This window comes from Saimiri boliviensis, chromosome 2, assembly GCF_048565385.1.
Source record: "Saimiri boliviensis isolate mSaiBol1 chromosome 2, mSaiBol1.pri, whole genome shotgun sequence".
Taxonomy (NCBI): domain Eukaryota; kingdom Metazoa; phylum Chordata; class Mammalia; order Primates; family Cebidae; genus Saimiri; species Saimiri boliviensis.
In genome coordinates, this window is record NC_133450.1 from 44,989,453 (window position 1) to 45,003,393 (window position 13,941).

At 45.6% G+C, this 13,941-nt stretch overlaps 1 protein-coding gene across 1 annotated transcript in view; it reads left to right on the top strand.

Moving 5' to 3' along the window:
• The window catches only part of RPGRIP1 (RPGR interacting protein 1), a 94,320-nt gene that overhangs the window by 25,289 nt on the left and 55,090 nt on the right, over positions 1–13,941 (top strand). Inside the window, exons 5-7 of the mRNA XM_039468888.2 lie at positions 519–618; positions 2,581–2,793; positions 7,328–7,433. Coding sequence (XP_039324822.2) covers positions 519–618; positions 2,581–2,793; positions 7,328–7,433 — 419 coding nt within the window. The remainder of the gene's footprint in view (positions 1–518; positions 619–2,580; positions 2,794–7,327; positions 7,434–13,941) is intronic.

Here is a 13,941-nt window from a genome sequence, read left to right on the forward strand (position 1 = left end):
AAAAAAAAAAAAAAAAAAAATTGCATGAATTTAAATTTCAGATCCATTTAACAGTTCAGCATAGCTGGGTACCCCTTATCTACTGGGCACTAGAGATAAAGATGGTTACAGTTAGATACAGTCTCTGCCCTGGACAAGCTTCCATCTTTCTTTTTTCTTCCTATTTGTACTTGCTCACTTGAGGGTCTATAGTTCAGCTGACTTTAGTTGCCATTCTTTCCAAGAGTTTTTTTTTTAAAAAAAAGCTCCTCAGGGACCAATTGTCTTATAAGGATTTCACCCAGGTCTCAAGACTTTCTATGCTCGAGCCTGTGTGTTTCAGCATTTGGTGTTCTGGAGGGTACTGCCAGAGTCTACATCTTTTTTTTTTTTCCCCCCCTCAGTTTTAAAAAACAGGGAGTTTAATAGGCAAGAGAGAAGGGGGAAGAAGGCAAGCTCACCTGTACAGAGACAAAGGTGGGGGTGTTCCAAAGTGAAGAGAAGGAACCTGAGTCTGTATCTTCTGTCTAAACCTTTAGGGCCAAGGGACAGGCTAAGCTACACAGCCCCTCCGTCGTTTAAGGAGCATTCAACAAGTGAAAACGCCAGAGGTGAAATAGCCAGTGAACCCAGCGAACTGTGAGTTCTTCTCGTTTATCCCATGTTATTCCTGCCACTTTAATTAGAAAGGCATAATTTAGGGAACACGTGAATGTTGGTGATTTGAGTCTTTTCAGCCTGATCAGAGAAGATGAAAGTCAACCCTAGGTCAAATTCCAACGTCATTGCTTAAAAATGGAAAAAAAAAAAGCTTCTGTCCTCTGAGGAAATTAAAATAAAGGTCTGTAGCGGGGAGATCCCTTAAGCTCCAAGGCAGGAGCAAAAAGCCTCAGCCTATTTCCATATAAATAATGAAGAAGAAAGTAATTAGAAATATAACCCAATAGTTAATCATGTGATCTTAGTTATTCATAGGTGATCTTAATTCTTTTTTTTTTTTTTTTTTTTTGAGACAGAGTTTCTCTCTTGTTACCCAGGCTGGAGTGCAATGGCGCAATCTCGGCTCACCGCAACCTCCGCCTCCTGGGTTCAGGCAATTCTCCTGCCTCAGCCTCCTGAGTAGCTGGGATTACAGGCACGTGCCACCATGCCCAGCTAATTTTTTTGTATTTTTAGTAGAGACAGGGTTTCACCATGTTGACCAGGATGGTCTTGATCTCTCGACCTCGTGATCCACCCGCCTCGGCCTCCCAAAGTGCTGGGATTACAAGCTTGAGCCACCGCGCCCGGCCAGATCTTAATTCTTTTACTCATGCGTCTCAGGAAGTGTGAACCTGGGGTGACATTGTGAAATGAACGACACTGAGGCAAGATGCTCTAAGCCCTCTGTCATGTGCCTGCATAAGGGCTGCTGGAGGGTGCCTTGGCTGTGCAGCAGTGCCAGCGCTGGAAAAGCGCCCACTGTTTAGCTAGCTAGGGAAGGAGACGTCCAAAGCAGCTGAGGCTTCCTCCTTCCCCAGAGGAGTCAGGAGAAAACTCAGCTTCTCCAAGCTCTTGTGGTAAGGCCTGACAGCTGTCAGGTGAACCCACAGACATCCGGGCACTTAACTATCTCTGTGATGCTGTGCTTCAGTGGTCACGTTCCATGTCTACTCTTTTTTTTTTTTTTTTTGAGACGGAGTTTCGCTCTGGTTACCCAGGCTGGAGTGCAATGGCGCATTTTCGGCTCACCGCAACCTCCGCCTCCTGGGTTCAAGCAATTCTCCTGTCTCAGCCTCCCAAGTAGCTGGGATTACAGGCATGTGCCACCACGTCCGGCTAATTTTTTGCATTTTTAGTAGAGACGGGGTTTCACCATGTTGGCCAAGATGGTCTCAATCTCTTGACCTCGTGATTTACCCTCCTCGGCCTCCCAAAGTGCTGAGATTACAGGCGTGAGCCACGGGCATCCAGCCCCCATGTCTACTCTTATGTTCCTTTTTTCTTAGAAAAGATAATCAGTAATAGTAATATAAATCTTGTAGTTCTTTTTTGATAAGTATGGAAAAAGTGCTGATGCATTATGTTCCTTATCTTACTTTGGGTGCCGGAAATTCCTGAGCTGCCTCCCTGAATGACACGTGGTATACTTGACCCTATCACTGCCACAACCTATCTACCCTGCCCCTGTCTCTGACCAAGACCATGCCCTACCAACCTGCCCCCAGATTCGCAACTTGGTAAAAGTGAGAGTGTCCCGGAATTCCCAGCCACTTCAGGACTCCGAAATTTGCCCAAACTCTTTTCTCTATCTCTGTGTCTTGCATCTTTTGTTTCTACAATTTCTTATCTCCATACCAGCAGGGAGGGGCTCAGAACCCTGTAGAGTTGGACCTTAGAAAGGTCCTTTGCTCAATTGAAGGTATTCCCTCTTTCCATTCATATTTTGTTCCTTCCTTAGATCATAATTGCTTTATGTTTTTGTTTGACATTTGAAAGCTATATTTTATAAGATTTTTCTCGACATATACCAAGATTACTGACTCATTTAACTTTTTACATGTGTAAGAACCCAATTCTAAACCTGTAACAACAGTTTCCAATTATTGCTTTTATATTTAGTGATTCTGGTTCCAACAGTGTAATTCCTTTCAGCAATGTCATAAGTATGGCTAATCCCATTGGTGTATGCATGCCTAACAGTGCCCCCATCATGGCCAGCAGTACCATGCAAGTGGAAGAGCCACCCAAGTCCCCTGAGAAAATGTGGTCTAAAGATGAAAATTTTGAAAACAGAAGCTCTTTGGAGTGTGCTCAGAAGGCTGCAGAGCTTCGGTGAGAGTGTGGCACTCCATGCTTCAAACCGTAATGAACTGAAAAAGCTAAGAGATTATTATTTACATCTTTCCCCCATCAGGGTAGCGGGGTGGGGAAGAGAATGTTTGGGATTAAATTCAATCTGTGTAAACATGGAGTCCCTAGTAGGTTGAGAAATGGGTTAACCTGCCAGGCACAGTGGCTCACACCTGTTAGCCCTTTGAGAGGCTGAGGTGGGCAGATCACCTGAGGTTGGGAATTCAAGACCAGCCTGGCCAACATGGTGAAACCCCATCTCTACTAAGAATACAAAAAAATTAGCCGGACGTGGTGGGTGGTGCCTGTAATCCCAGCTAATCAGGAGGCTAAAGCAGGAGAATCCCTTGAACCTGGGAGGTGGAGGTTGCAGTGAGCTCAGATCACACCCTGGGCAACAAGAGTGAAACTCTGTCTCAAAAAAAAAAAAAAAAAAAGAAAAGAAAAATGGATTAACCTAAAGAGGTGTTTATGTATAATAGAAGAGTTTCTGCTTTACTATATAGAAGGAAAACTGCCTCGTTCTCATGACCAAATGGGATTCTTTTTTTTTTTTTTTTGAGACGGAGTTTTGCTCTTGTTACCCAGGCTGGAGTGCAATGGCGCAATCTCAGCTCACTGTAACCTCCGCCTCCTGGGTTCAGGCAATTCTCCTGCTGCAGCCTCTTGAGTAGCTGGGATTACAGGCACACGCCACCATGCCCAGCTAATTTTTTGTATTTTTAGTAGAGACGGGGTTTCACCATGTTGACCAGGATGGTCTCGATCTCTTGACCTTGTGATCCACCCGCCTCGGCCTCCCAAAGTGCTGGGATTACAGGCTTGAGCCACCACGCCTGGCCGTCAAATGGGATTCTTAGCCTTCTCTGTGCATCAATTTCTAGATAACTTTTTTTTTTTTGAGATGGAGTCTCAGTCGTTAGGCTGGAGTGCAGTGGCATGATCTTGGCTCACTGGAACCTCAAACTCCCTGGTTAAAGCGATTCTCCCTCCTCAGCCTCTTGAGTAGCTGAGATTACAATCACATGCCACCATGCCCAGCTAATTTTTGTATTTTTTTTTTTTTTTTTTTTTTTTTTTTGAGACAGAGTTTCACTCTTGTTACCCAGGCTGGAGTGCAATGGCTCGATCTCCGCTCACCGCAACCTCCGCCTCCTGGGTTCAGGCAATTCTCCTGCCTCAGCCTCCTGAGTAGCTGGGATTACAGGCGCGTGCCATCATGCCCAGCTAATTTTTTGTATTTTTAGTAGAGACGGGGTTTCACCATATTGAACAGGATGGTCTTGATCTCTTGACCTCGTGATCCACCCGCCTCAGCCTCACAAAGTGCTGGGATTTAATTTTTGTATTTTTAATGGAGACAGGGGTTCACCATGTTGGCCAGAATGGTCTAGATCTCCTGACCTTGTGATCCGCCTGCCTCAGCCTCCCAAAGTGCTGGGATTACAGGTGTGAGCCACCACGCCTGGCTGGATAACTTCTTAAAAACATATTTTTATTTATTTTTTAAAGACAGGGTTTAACCGTGTTGGTCAGGCTGGTCTTGAACTCACAACCTCAGGTAATCTGCCCGCCTTGGCCTCCAAAGTGCTTGGATTACAGGTGTGAGCCACCACAGCCAGCCTAAAAAGATATTTTTAAGACAAGTTTTAGTTTTATAACAAAATGAAGTAGTAAATGTATACCCACTGCCTCTATATATACACACAGCCTTCCTAACTAGTAATATCCCTTACCAGAGGGGTGCATTTGTTACAATCAGTGAAAATACATTGACACATCATTATCACCCAACAGCCATAGTTTACATTAGGATTTATTCTTGGTGTTGTACATTCTATGGGTTTTGACAAATGAGTAAGGACATGTATCCATCATTATGGTGTCATATAGAATAGTTTCACTGACCTAAAAATCCTGTGTTCCACCTAGTCATATCTTTGACCTCCAGCCCCTGGTAACCTCTGATGTTTTTACTGTCTCCAGTATGCCTCTTCTAGAATATCACTGGTGGGATGATACAGTATGTGGCCTTTTTTTTTCTTTTTTGTTGAGACAGTCTCATTCTGTCCCCCAGGCTGTAATGCAATGGTGCAATCTCAGCTCACTGCAACCTCTGCCTCCCGGGTTTAAGTGATTCTCCTGCCTCAGCCTCTCGAGTAGTTGGGATTACAGGTACCTGCCACCACATCTGGCTAAATTTTGTATTTTTAGTACAAAAATACATGGTAAAATGGGGTTTCACCATGTTAGTCAGGCTGGTCTCGAACTTAACCTCAGGTGACCTGCCTGCCTCAGCCTCCCAAAGTGCTGGGATTACAGGTGTGAGCCATCATGCCCGGCCTTATGCCCTTTTCAAATTGGCTTCTTTCACTTAGTAATATGCATTTAAGCTTCCTCCCTGTCTTTTAATGATTTGAAAGCTAATTTTTTCCAAAATGCCAAATAACATTCCCTTGTCTATAAGTACCAATTTATCCCTTCAACTACTGAAGGATGTCTTGGTTGCTTCGAAGTTTTGGCAATTATGAATAAAGCTGCTAGTAATGTATAGTGTTTTTTTGTTTTTGTTTTTGTTTTATTTTTTGTATAGATATGTTTTCAACGTGGAGACATTTTAAAACCACGGATCTGGGCCAGGTGTAGTGGCCTACACCTGTAATCAAAGCACTTTGGGAGGCCGAGGTGGGTGGATCATTTGAGGTCAGGAGTTCAAGAACAGCCTGACTAACATGGTGAATCCCCATCTTCAAAAATACGAAAATTAGCTGGGTTTGGTGGCTTATGCCTGTAATCCCAGTTACTCAGGCTGAGGCATAAGAATTGCTTGAGCCCAGGAGACAGAGGTTACATTGAGCTGAGATTGCATCACTGCACTTCAGCCTTGGGTGACAGAGTGAGACAATGTCTCAAACAAAATGCACACAACAGATCCCTGGGCCCCATCTCAGATTTCCTTTCAATTATTTGGGGATAGAATTCAGGCAATGTAATTTAAAGATCTCTCCAGGTTATTCTATTAAGTAACTAGACTGGAAATCAAGGAGGTAGAGTGGAGTGAGCCCAAATCTCCCCCAATATCTCTTTCAAAGAAAACATGAGCTCCTAGGTTCAGGAATCTTTTATTTTTTTAAAAACAGGGTTTCACTGTGTTGGCCAGGCTGGTCTCAAACTCCTGACCTCAGGTGATCCGCCTGCCTTGGCCTCCCAAAGTGCTGGGATTACAGGCGTGAGTCACCAGACCTGTTCTATTTTTTATTTTTTTAATTTTTTTAAGACAAGAGTATCTCTATGTGGTCCAGGCTGGAGTGCAGTGGCATGATCTTGGCTCACTGCAACCTCTACCTCCCACGTTCGAGCCATTCTTCTGCCTCGGCTTCCTGAGTAACCCAGATTACAGGTGTGTACTACCATGCCCAGCTAATTTTTGTGGGTTTTTTTAGTAGGGATGGTATTTCACCATGTTGGCCAGACTGGTCATGAACTCTGAACTTCAAGTGATCCACTTGCCTTGGCCTCCCAAAGTGCTGGGATTACAGACATGAGCCACCGTGCTGGGTCTATTTTACTATTTTATTTATTTACTTTGAGATGGAGTCTTGTTCTGTCACCAGGCTGGAGTGCAGTGGCATGATCTCAGCTGACTGCAACCTTCACCTCCTGGGATCAAGCAGATTCTCTTGCTTCAGTCTCCGGAGTAGCTAGGATTACTGGCTTATGCCACCACGCCCGGCTCATTTTTGTATTTTTAGTAAAGACAGGATTTTGTCATGTGGCCCAGGCCATCTGCCCGCCTCAGCATCCCAAAGTGTTGGGATTACAGGTGTGAGCCATGGATCCTGGTTCATAATCTTCTTGGTAAATTCTCCATCACATTCAGCCCGGGCATGGTGACTCATGCTTGTAATCCCAGTACTTTGGGAGGCCGAGGCAGGTGGATCACAAGGTCAGGAGTTTGAGACCAGCCTGGCCAATATGGTGAAACCTTCTTTCTACTAAAAATACAAAAATTTAGCAGGGTGCAGTGGCAGGCGCCTGTAGTCCCAGCTACTCGAGAGGCGAATCGCTTGAATCTGGGAGGCAGAGGTTGCAGTGAGCTGAGATTGCACCACTGCACTTCACCCTGGGCAACAGAGTGTGAGGCTTCCTTCTCAAAAATAGATAAATAAAATTAAAAAATTATGATATTCAAATCTCACTCATTTCTCAAAGAAAACAAGGCTGACCTAGCTTGACATTGCAAGGTTTATGGGAAATTATGAGCACCATCATTTAAAAAGTTATTATCTTTTCTCAGACAAATTTAAGGTTAGTGATCTATCAAATCTTGCCTGGTGTGAGGAGAAATGGGAGAAAGGAGATTATTTACTAGAGTGTACATACACCACATACTTCTGTTCTATTATGGGGAAGAGGGAAGGCAAGAGATAAGAGGGAGGTATCATTGGGCAGTCAAGGAGAAGAGGTTTTTAATTCTACCCGTGTTCAGACAGAATAATTCAGCACCTTTCTGCAGAGCTTCCATTAAAGAGAAGGTAGAGCTGATTCGACTGAAGAAGCTCTTACATGAAAGAAATGCCTCATTGGTTATGACGAAAGCACAATTAGCAGAAGTTCAAGAGGTGAGTTGCCATCATCAGCTATGCTTTCTTGCTTGGGGGAAACCCCAGTTAATTAAGAGATTCATGTTTTTTTCATTTTACATATGAGAAATCACAATTCAGAAAGATTAAATTACTTGTCTAAGGTCACACAATTTTCTTTGTTTTGTTTTTGTTTCGAGACAGACTCTGGCTCTGTTGCCAGGCACCAGGCTGGGGTGCAGTGGTGCAATCTGGGCTCACTGCAACCTCCGCCTCCCAGGTTCAAGCAATTCTTCTGCCTCAGCCTCCCGAGTAGCTGGGACTACAGATGTGTGCCATGATGCCCAGCTAATTTTTGTATTTTCTTTTCCAGTAGAGATGGGGTTTCACCATGTTGACCAGGATGGTCTCCATCTGTTGACCTTGTGATCCTCCACCCAACTTGGCCTTCCAAAGTGCTGGGATTATTGGCATGAGCCACCTCGCCCAGCCACAATTTTTTTTTTTTTTTTTTTTTTTTTTTTAAGTAGAGTTGGGGCTGGGCGCTGTGGCTCATGCCTGTAATCCTAGCACTTTGGGAGGCCAAGGTGGGTGGATCACCTGAGGTCAGGAGTTCAAGACCAGCCTGGCCATCATGGCGAAACCCCATCTTTTTTAAAAAAAACTAATAAATAATAATAATAATAATAAAGTAGAGTTGATGTTTCACCATTTTGGTCAAGATGGTCTTGATCTCTTGACCTTGGCCTCCCAAAGTGCTGGGATTACAGGCGTGAGCCACACTGTTCTGCCACACAATTTATAAGTGATATTCAAATCCAAGCCTTACAAACTCTATTCTTCTCCCAGTATTTTCCATTTTTCTATAAAGAAGGCTCAAGTTCTGCCTGTTAAGGTGAAATAAAGTAGAGTTAACTTGTGTCAAGGCTAAGTTCCCCCACCAAGACCACAACCAGAATGTGATTAAATTAGGAAGCCAAGAGCAGCAGTCACAGGGGAAGGGAAGGAAACTAGCCTTTTACTGCACTTTCTGTGAACTGGACTCTGTCCCAGATACTTAGTCATAATCTCTTCTAAGCCTGACAACTGCCCTAAAGGTAAGTACATTTAGCAGATGAGGAAATTGCATCTCTGAGAAGTTAGGTAACTTGTTCAAGTCACAGATGATAATAAGGAGCAGAGCAGAATTTGAATCTAGAATGGCACCAAGGCTCTTTTCTCATGCTCACACATTAGAAACTATCTGAATGGCGGAAATAGCATATCAATAGTCTAAGGTCAGCACCATCCTTGTGTTAGTCGTGTGTGTGTCGCACACACCATCCTTTTATTGAAAAATGTTTATCAATTACCAGGAATTGCAAAGCACTGGGATACAAAGATTACAAAGATAAGTAAGATAACATCTACCTTCAAGGAGTTTATAGGAGTGAGAACAAGTAAACATTCTACCATCCTACTCCAAGAATGGTATGGAGTGAAAAAAAAAAAAAAAAAAAAAAAAAAACTCTATCTGTATGCAGGGTATGGGCAGGACAGAGAGTAGTCAGACTCACCACTGGGTGAGGTGCTGATGTGGCTTTGATGAGTAGAGGAACAGCAGGGCTCTTGTCTCACAAGAATTAGATAAAATGACATGGGCATGCATGGAGTGGTTTTAAGGATCGGAGGAGTTCAATATATAAGAAAGAAGGGAGAAGAAAGAAGCTCCCCTGTACAGAGACAGCTGAGGGAGGAGACCCCATGTGCTGGGAAAAGTGGCTGCTTATGAGTAGGCTGGAGGGGGTGGTGGTTTATTTGCATAGGTTTCAGGGGATTGGTTTGACCAGGTATGTTACTCACGTAGCCTGCAGAAAAACTGGTCCACCCACCCTAGCCTTTTAATATGCAAATGAAGGGTGCCATGATGTTCTACATAGGGATCTGTGGGGGTAACCACGTTGCCAGATACACATGGGGGCAAGGGCAGGAAGAAGAGGGTGGGAATTGCCATGTTTGGGGGGACCCAGTTCCTAATGGCCTATATTTGCATATCAAAGGTTGTCAGGGATTTCCTGCTAGACAGGAAACATTTCTGGAGCTGCTTTAAAGGACAGGAAAGATTTCCAAGGAACCCTCTTCCTCTGCCTAAAATTATTATTATTATTATTATTTTTTTTTTTTTTTTTTTGAAACGGAGTTTCGCTCTTGTTACCCAGGCTGGAGTGCAATGGCGCGATCTCGGTTCACCGCAACCTCTGCCTCCTGGGTTCAGGCAATTCTCCTGCCTCAGCCTCCTGAGTAGCTGGGATTACAGGCACGCACCACCATGCCCAGCTAATGTTTTGTATTTTTAGTAGAGACGGGGTTTCACCATGTTGACCAGGATGGTCTCGATCTCTCGACCTCGTGATCCACCCGCCTTGGCCTCCCAAAGTGCTGGGATTACAGGCTTGAGCCACCACGCCCGGCCTAAAATTATTTTTTAATAACTCCTATAACAGTGCCAGATCAGGAAAGGATTAATGGCTGGGTGTGGTGGCTTGTGCCTATAATCCCATCACTTTGGGAGGTCAAGGAGGAAGGATCACTGAGCTCAGGAATTCCAGAACAGCCCAGACGACACAGTGAAACCCCATCTCTACTAAAAATGTAAAAATTAGCCGGGGATTGTGATGTGTGCCTGCAGTCCTAGCTACTCTGGAGGCTGAGGCAGGAGGATTGCTTGAGTGCTTGAGCCCAGGAGGCAGAGGTTGCAGTGAGCCAAGATCCTGATTCTGCATTCCAGCCTGGGTGATGGAGTAAGACTCTGTTTCAAAAAAAAAGATTCGCCGGGCGCGGTGGCTCACGCCTGTAATCCCAGCACTTTGGGAGGCCGAGGCGGGTGGATCACGAGGTCAAGAGATCGAGACCATCCTGGTCAACATGGTGAAACCCCGTCTCTACTAAAAATACAAAAAAAATTAGCTGGGCATGGTGGCACGTGCCTGTAATCCCAGCTACTCCGGAGGCTGAGGCAGGAGAATTGCCTGAGCCCAGGAGGCGGAGGTTGCGGTGAGCCGAGATCGCGCCATTGCACTCCAGCCTGGGTGACAAGAGCGAAACTCCGTCTCAAAAAAAAAAAAAAAGAAAAGAAAAGAAAAAAAAAATTCATAAAGGAATAGACTTGTGAGTTAAATACTGAAATACTAAAAGATTTGCATGTGAGGCCGGGCACAGTGGCTCAAGCCTGTAATCCCAGCACTTTGGGAGGCCGAGGCAGGTGGATCACGAGATCAGGAGATAGAGACCATCCTGGTCAACATAGTGAAACCCCGTCTCTACTAAAAATACGCCGGGTGCGGTGGCTCAAGCCTGTAATCCCAGCACTTTGGGAGGCCAAGGCAGGTGGATCACGAGGTCAAGAGATCGAGACCATCCTGGTCAATATGGTGAAACCCCGTCTCTACTGAAAATACAAAAAATTAGCTGGGCATGGTGGCACATGCCTGTAATCCGAGCTACTCAGGAGGCTGAGGCAGGAGAATTGCCTGAACCCAGGAGGCGGAGGTTGCGGTGAGCCGAGATCACGCCATTGCACTCCAGCCTGGGTAACAAGAGCGAAACTCCTTCTCAAAAAAAAAAAAAAAAAAAAAGCCGGGCGTGGTGGCTCACGCCTGTAATCCCAGCACTTTGGGAGGCCGAGGCTGGTGGATCACGAGGTCAGGAGATCGAGACCATCCTGGTCAACGTGGTGAAACCCCATCTCTACTAAAAATACAAAAAATTAGCTGGGCATGGTGGCGCGTGCCTGTAATCCCAGCTACTCAGAAGGCTGAGGCAGGAGAATTGCCTGAACCCAGGAGGCGGAGGTTGAGGTGAGCCGAGATTGTGCCATTGCACTCCAGCCTGGGTAACTCCATCTCAAAAAAAAAAAAAAAAAAAAAAAAAAAGACCAGGCGCAGTGGCTCACGCCCATAATCTCAGCACCTTGGGAGGCTGAGGCAGGCAGATCATGAGGTTAAGAGATCGAGACCATCCTGGTCAACATGGTGAAACCCCATCTCTACTAAAAATACAAAAATTAGCTGGGCATGGTGGCGCACACCTGTAGTCTCAGCTACTCGGGAGGCTAAGGCAGGAGAATTGCTCGAACGCAGGAGGCGGAGGTTGCAGTGAGCTGAGATCACGCCATTGGACTCCAGCCTGGGTAACAAGAGCGAAACTCCATCTCAAAAAAAAAAAAAAAAAAAAATGCATAAAGCTGGAGAAGGTGAGGGGCTGAAAGTAAGTATGTGAGGTGTGAAGAGGAAACTAAACTTTGGAGGCTGTGAGATATATAGACGGTAATAGCGGGTAAGTGTGGCATAGCCTGTAATTTTAAAGGATTCTAAGAGTATCAGGGCGGCAGCTGCTGTTGTGCATAGGCATGAGGGCCAGCCCAGACCATGAGGTTAAGTTGTTTGGATAAAAAGGCTACAGGCGGCCGGGCGCGGTGGCTCAAGCCTGTAATCCCAGCACTTTGGGAGGCCGAGGCGGGTGGATCACGAGGTCAAGAGATCGAGACCATCCTGGTCAACAAGGTGAAACCCCGTCTCTACTAAAAATACAAAAAATTAGCTGGGCATGGTGGCGCGTGCCTGTAATCCCAGCTACTCAGGAGGCTGAGACAGGAGAATTGCCTGAACCCAGGAGGCGGAGGTTGCGGTGAGCCGAGATCGCGCCATTGCACTCCAGCCTGGGTAACACGAGCGAAACGGATGACAGCACAACCTTTTATTTCCGCTGTGTAGAGAGAGAACTATTGAGAGAAGTTGGGGAGCACTAACGTAGGAGCAGTCTCAAAGGCCTTTTTTAGACAATGCAAGGAAGAATGGGTGAAGGATTTTTGGCTTATGGGATATAAATTTTCTTTTGTAAGTTTATAAAGTAGTTAGGAGGGTAAAACCTGGTATCCAGAAGCCAAAGTATTCTATAACGCCTAGGAGGGAGAGAAGCTGTTGTTCAGTGGATGGGGTTGGGGTTTGGGAAATTAACCGGATACGGTTGGCAGGGAGAGTGCGTGTATACTGGCAAAGGATTATACCGAGATAGGTAATGGATGGGGAAGAAATTTGGGATTTATAAAAAAGCATTTTTGCTGAGTATGGTGGCTCATGCCTGTAGTCCCAGCACTTTGAGAGGCTGAGGTAGGTGGATCATGAGATCAGGAGAGTGAGACCATCCTGGCTAACATGGTGAAACTCCGTCTCTACTAAAAATACAAAAAAAAAAAAAAAAAAAAAAGCCAGGTGTGGTGGCACATGCCTGTAGTCCCAGCTATTTGGGAGGCTGAGGCAGGAGTATCGCTTGAACCCAGGAGGCCAAGGTTTCAGTGAGCTGAGATCATGCTACTGCACTCCAGCCTGGCAATAGAGCGAGACTGCATCTCAAATTTTAAAAAAGCGTTTTTGAGGTCAAGAACAAAATAGTGAGTTGTGGAGGTGGAGGTTTCAGTGAGCTGAGATTGAGCCACTGCACTCCAGCCTGGCAACACAGGCTCTGTCTCAAAACAAACAAACAAACAAACAAACAAACAAAAAAACATTTTTGAGGTCAAGAACAAAATAGTGAGTTGTGGAAGGGGGTATGGAAGATAGGAGGGTTTAGAGGTTTGGTACAGCCGGGTGGATGGGAAGTATAATTGGATTGATGAGGCGCAGGTCTTAGACTAGTCTGTAGAATTAGTCTGGTCTTTGGACAGGTAGGATAAAGAACTGTGAGGAGAGCTTGTAGGAATTAAAAGACCGTGTTGCAAAGGATGGGGTTATGGTGCTGGGCTGGGTAAGGGTGGTTAGGGTTCAAGGGCATGATGGTGAGTGACTTGTAGCAACAGATGGGGAGGTGGTGTCCCACACCCTAGGGTTAAGGTAGGGGGACATAAGGGGAGCTATTGAGGAAGGTATGGGTTCAGGGAGGAAGATGGCAATGAGGTGTGGCTGTAGCCCAGGAATAGTTAAGGAGGTAGACCATTTTGCTAGGATATTTTGGCCTAACAGGGGAACTGGACAAGTGGGGATGATTAGGAAAGTATGTGGAAAGGAGTGCTGGCCTAATTGACACCAGGCTTAGGGAGTTTTGAGAAGCCTGGAGGCCTTGCCATCAATTCCCACAATAATTATGGAGGCCAAGGAGACAGGTCCTTGGAGGCATCATAGGGTGGGTGGCCTCTGTGTTGATTAAGAAGGGGATGGACTTTTACCCTCCACCATAAGAGTTACCCAAAATTCAGCAACTGTGATGGTCCAGGGGGCTTCCAAGACGTCTGGGCAACATCAGTCTTTAGCTGCCAAGCTGATTCAGTCTGAGAGCTTTGGGTTGGAGCTCCAGAAGCTCTGGGAGCTTCAATGTGAGTCAGACGGTCCAACTTTCCATGGAGGCCCCTCACAGATGGGGCAGGGCTTAGGAGGAATCCTGGGTTGAGGGCATTCCTTGGCCCACTGGCCAGGTTTTCACACTTGAAGCAAGGTCCAGGAGGGGTGGCTGGATGCTGCAGTCTTTTATGAGCCAGTGGTGTGGCTAGGGTTTGTCTTATGGCAGAGGCAAGCAT